This window comes from Pyxicephalus adspersus, chromosome 3, assembly GCF_032062135.1.
Source record: "Pyxicephalus adspersus chromosome 3, UCB_Pads_2.0, whole genome shotgun sequence".
Classification (NCBI taxonomy): domain Eukaryota; kingdom Metazoa; phylum Chordata; class Amphibia; order Anura; family Pyxicephalidae; genus Pyxicephalus; species Pyxicephalus adspersus.
In genome coordinates, this window is record NC_092860.1 from 103,556,880 (window position 1) to 103,562,063 (window position 5,184).

At 44.2% G+C, this 5,184-nt stretch overlaps 1 protein-coding gene across 2 annotated transcripts in view; it reads left to right on the forward strand.

Annotated features, from left to right (window-relative positions):
* Positions 1–301: 301 nt before the first annotated feature.
* GAB1 (GRB2 associated binding protein 1) overlaps positions 302–5,184 on the forward strand; it is a 61,881-nt gene continuing 56,998 nt past the window's right edge. For both annotated transcript variants that reach the window (XM_072405868.1, XM_072405869.1), the window contains exon 1: positions 302–779. In XM_072405868.1, the coding sequence (XP_072261969.1) occupies positions 678–779 (102 nt within the window). In that variant the 5' untranslated portion in view covers positions 302–677. The remainder of the gene's footprint in view (positions 780–5,184) is intronic.

Consider the following 5,184-nt stretch of genomic DNA (forward strand, 5'->3'; position numbering starts at 1 on the left):
GTTACCCCGGGGCAGTATGATACTAGGACTGGATGGTGGTAGAGGTTACCCTGGGGCAGTATGATACTAGGACTGGATGGTGGTAGAGGTTACCCCGGGGCATTATGGTGGCAGGACTGGATGGTCATAGAGATTTCCCCGGGGCAGTCAGTGAGTGGCAATGCTGGGTACAGCCGGGTAAGGTTTATTGTATATTGAGAGGCGTGAGAAGACAAAAGGGAGGAACAGCAGGAGGCCGCTTCCATGGAGGGGCGGAGGAGAAGAAGAGGAGGGGAAAGAAGAGGGAAAAGAGAGAAGAAGGAGAAGGAGGAGACGGAGGAGGAGGAGGAGGAGGGAGAAATATTGAGTGGAAGAGGAAAATGTGTCTGTGGCAGAGAGCAGCGAGAGCCCAGGCAGCCCGGACACAGGGCGGCTCCATTGCACGGCGCTCCTAGGCGCTGCTCCCAAACTTGTGTGAGGGGGAGGCGGGAGAAGCCCCGAGCACTGACCGGAGCCGGGAAGGTGGGGAGCCGGGCTCCGAACATTCCCCGGGATTTACGAGTCCTAACCAGCGGAAAGTTTGCCGAAGTTTGTCGGAGACCGGGAAGAGGCGGAGGGGTCTGACCCTGGAGGCTGCGTCCGTCAGCCTGATCTCGGGGAGCCGGAGGGGACAGTGTGCCGGGCCGGCCAGGACAGCCATGATGAGCTCCGGCGGAGGAGTGGGCTCGGGGGGCGGAGGAGAGGTGGTCTGCTCGGGATGGCTGCGGAAATCACCGCCGGAGAAAAAGTTGAAGCGATTTGTAAGTGAGCGGAATGCGGGGAGGAGGGAGCGGGGCCTCGGCGTGCCTGGAGCACCCACTGACGACACGGCCAGCAAAACAACCGGGGGGGGGGTTATATATTATAAGTAGGGGGTTTTATAAGTGGGAGGGAGATGTAGGGGTTTATGTATTATTATAACGGGGGGGGGATAGAGGGTTTTGTATTAAAATAACGGGAGGGGTAAGGGGGTTATGTAATATTATAACTGGTGGGGGCTCAGGGGTTATGTATTATTATAGGGGGGTTATATATCAAGAGGAGGAAGTCTGGATTTATGTATTATGGGGGGAGGATTTTGGGGGTTATGTATTTTAGGGGGGGCTTATGTGGTTATTTATCATGGGAGAAACTAACTCCAGATACAGAGGTTATTTTTTTTTGAGGGGGGGTTATTGTCAGAGGTAAGTTATGTTTCAGGAACATATCACTTCTCCTATATTAGGGGGCGGGGTAATGACGGGTTCGTTGTAGATGGGGTGAGGGCAGATATTTGTTTTGAATTTAAGGGTAATGGAAGAGGTTATATATATGTCAGAGGTTTGCTGTATTGGGGTTAGGTTAGTTATGTAATATATTGGTGGTGGGGGGGATTACAGAAGTTATGTAATAGTGTAATGGGTCGGGGGGGGGGGGTAACACTAGTTTGTGTCTTTATGATGGTTTGCAGTAACAGTGGCATTGAGGTGGCCCTGTCTTGTTTCTATTTGATTAGAATTGATCAGTGTGGAGTGCAGATTCCCCGACATCCTCAGCGTGTTGTATGTGTGAGGCAGTCACTACGTCAATCCTCATCCATAGTATTGGGCCCCTGTGACTGAGCTGTGGGGTTGGAGGGGCCATAGGTTTTCATCTGCCCTTCCACAAGGCTCAGGGTACGGGTACTGCAGAGCGGGTATTAGTCTGGGGGTAGGGGATGGTGGAAAGGACAGCTCGGACACATAGCATAGTCCTGGCATTTGTATATTGGTGTACGGGCTGCATATCTGTACTGATCCCATGAATGTTTGAGCTGTGTATGGTAAGCATTTGTCCCATACCTCAGTACCTGGATTGACCAAACGTGTTCATGAATACAACAGCTGATTACTTTTTGGTGTGTGACTATGTTGGGCTAGTGGCCTCTGAGATGTTTCTGTGATTTTACATAGACTTGTATGGGAATAGAAATCCTGCTTGACGAGGGCCCTTATGTATTGCTTAAAGCTATGTCTCGGGACCCAGAGTATTATCCCATACGTTCTACATGGTCGTCCCATAATGAATTGCTGTCCTTCTAAATGGTCAATCACCAGGGGCGAACATTGAACTGGTGAGATGTTTGCTGGGCCATCGGCTTTTAGAAAGTTAAAATTTGTACTTGGCTTAGTGATTGAGGCCTTCCAATTATTTGCAAGCAAAGGGCCCCTCTATATTTCTTTTCACATGATTGATTGTTGGTCATGTGTTAAGTTTTCACTTCTTTTGCTAAGTAAACAGGCTATACTCTTTTTGCAAATAAACCACCATAACATAATGTATTGCATAACAAAAAATGCATTTTAAGGTATGACTATGAGATGCATAGAAGTGTGTGCAGTAAATTCTTCATTTCCCCCCATTGTGGCATATACAGTAGATGAAAACAAAAAGATTTGTGCTAAGATGCACCACCATCACTTTTTTACCCGCACTGCCACAAGTCACAAGTGCACTTCTAGTTACACTAAGGCCCTCTTAAACCTAGTTCGCTATGTTAGGGCACACATGGTGGTGCTTTTTGTGGTGCCTGGAGTTCAAGGTGTTCAGTTTTCCCTGTATCAGGATAGTCTATGTTCACTCCAAGGTGGCTATTTATAAAGCAATGTTCCAGTGAATGTCAGATTCACTGCTTTATAAATGGAACCCTAAGTGGATGCAATCTGCAGAGAGTTTGCATGTTTTTCTCCTGTGTTCATGTGGGATGCCCCCACACTTTATAAAACATGCAGTTGGTTCATTTGTCTTCCCTAGAAAATGTCCTTGGTATGTGTGGATAAAGAAAGTGCAACATGGGGTGTTGGGAATGACATGTGGAAATGTGTAATACCAATAACAAAGAATAAAATTGGACAGCACAGTGGCTCAGTGGTTAGCCTTTGCAGTGCTGGGTCCCAGGTTCGAATCTCGGCTAGGACATGCATGGAATTTGCAGGTTTCTCCAAAAACATGCAGTTAGGTAATTGGCTCCCACCCCCCCAAAAAGACCTTACACTGTGTTAATGACATATGACTATGGTAGGGACATTAGATTGTGAGCTCCTTTGAGGGACAGTTAGTGACATCACTATGGACTTTGTACAGCGCTGTGTAATGGCGCTATATAAATACTGTGTAATAACAATAAAGTAAAATAAATACATTATACAATATTTAAGGATCTATTCATTAATGTGTCAAATTGTACCCCAGACACATTTGTGTTCATGTGATTTAGTTAGAAAATGTGTGAATCAACTTTTACTGATGCTTTATACATTGAATCTTTGGGTGAATCTTGAGTGAGAACCCTTCTCCATAAACCCCTTTAGAGTTTTCCAAATCCAAGACATAGTTGGAAACTATGTGCCCTTTTCTCTTGCATCTTTTGGCTCTAATTATAAAATAGAAAATCTGTCATTCCCTCTAACATTCTTCATTCTCAATCATTTACTGGCATTGAAACACGTGGACCTGGAAGGTTCCCACGAAGGAATTTGATTCCCCCCTTTGATAAATAGAGCCCTTTATCTTTATAGATGTGTAATTGTTCTTTTTCACAGGCGGACTTTGCTTTGATGTGAAGGAAGTTGTAGACACTAAAATATTGTCGTTTTTTTTTTTTTTTAGTATAGTGCCAGATTTCTGTACTCCCCAAACACGACCTTAATGAAGGTGTAATGTGGTGAGACGTCTTTGTAGTATTTCTCAGGTGAATTCCCCCAATAGATGTGTGTACAGTCCTGGGACACTTGCCACCTCTGTAGGGGGTTGGGTGATATCTGTGCCAGTTGTTATTGCTGCAGGGAGGGAGCGGGACAAGTTGTGTTTGTAGTGAGCTGGTTGTTATTCACAGCTATGAGTTCAGTTTCAAAACAGTCTGTGAGCTCTGTGTGGGAAATTGGCTGGGTAGATTGTTGTCAGGAGGCTTCACGTAATAGTGGCTGTTTGCTGAGAGGGCAGATTCCTGCTCTCGGTGGAAAGGCTGAAAGTTGAGTACTAGCAGTTCCCCAGTAGGGTGTTCAAATCTTTATCTTTTCTAGATACCAGGAGAGTGCAGTATGCTGGTATGCATCAGTGCAGTGACATTGTAGTCTCTGTGTATTGCTCCCCCCTAGAAATAAACCTGATCTTTTCTTGTGTAAGACTTAAAGTGTATGTAAAGGCAATTGTTTTATAGTTTTGTATCAAGTAGAAAAAGTTTAGACTTTATTATTATTATTATTATTGATAGACAGTATTTATATAGCACCAGCATATTATGCAGTGCTGTACATTGAATAGGGGTTGCAAATGACAGACAGATACAGACAGTGACACAGGAGGAGGAGAGGACCCTGCCCTGAAAAGCTTACAATCTAGGAGGTGAGGGAAGTATCACAAAATAGGAGGGGGATATGTAGTGGTGGGAAGTACTACTATACCCTAATGGAGTAAAATACTTTACCAGCGTTTCCCCCTCCGTTTTGTAAAAGAAACAAAGGCTGACAACTCCAGCAATAGTCCTGAAGTCTTCTACCTTCAACCTATTGGATTAAACATCAAGCCTCTCCCCTTAAGGACACTAATAATACACCCTAGATCCTATTACTAAATAACCAACACTGGAGAATAAACTACAGCTTTCCAACCAAGACTGTTATATTGATATCACCCCCATTGATGTCAAACATATATCTTTTAACGCTGTAAATGCTATATTATCAGCATATTGTCCCGTAACTGCAGCCAGTCCGTGAAGTATTTAATATACAGAGCTGTTGACTACACTTATTCTATCACACTTTCGTGGTCTTTGTGATCCATCATTGGCAGATACAATTCGAAATCTCAATTCCCCTGAGGAAGCCCTTTATGGGTAAAAAGCGTCAGGTACCGAGAAACTTCAGCTGTTCTACATCTGCCTATTTGCGCCAACAATTAACCTTGACCACAGTTGTTTATTATATCCTAGTTGAACTGTTAGCTTAGGTTTTAGCACAGTTGAGCTATGTTAGCTTAGATCTCAAAATAAATCACCAAATAAACCTGTGAATTTCTTTTACATTTTGTGACTTTACAAAGCCTGTCTTTTCTTCTTCTTTACCTTCATAATTGTAGTGGGAAGTAGCTGAGGGTTTTTAAATGAAAGAAGAAGACGGGTAGGCAAGTTTTAAAAAGATGGGTTTT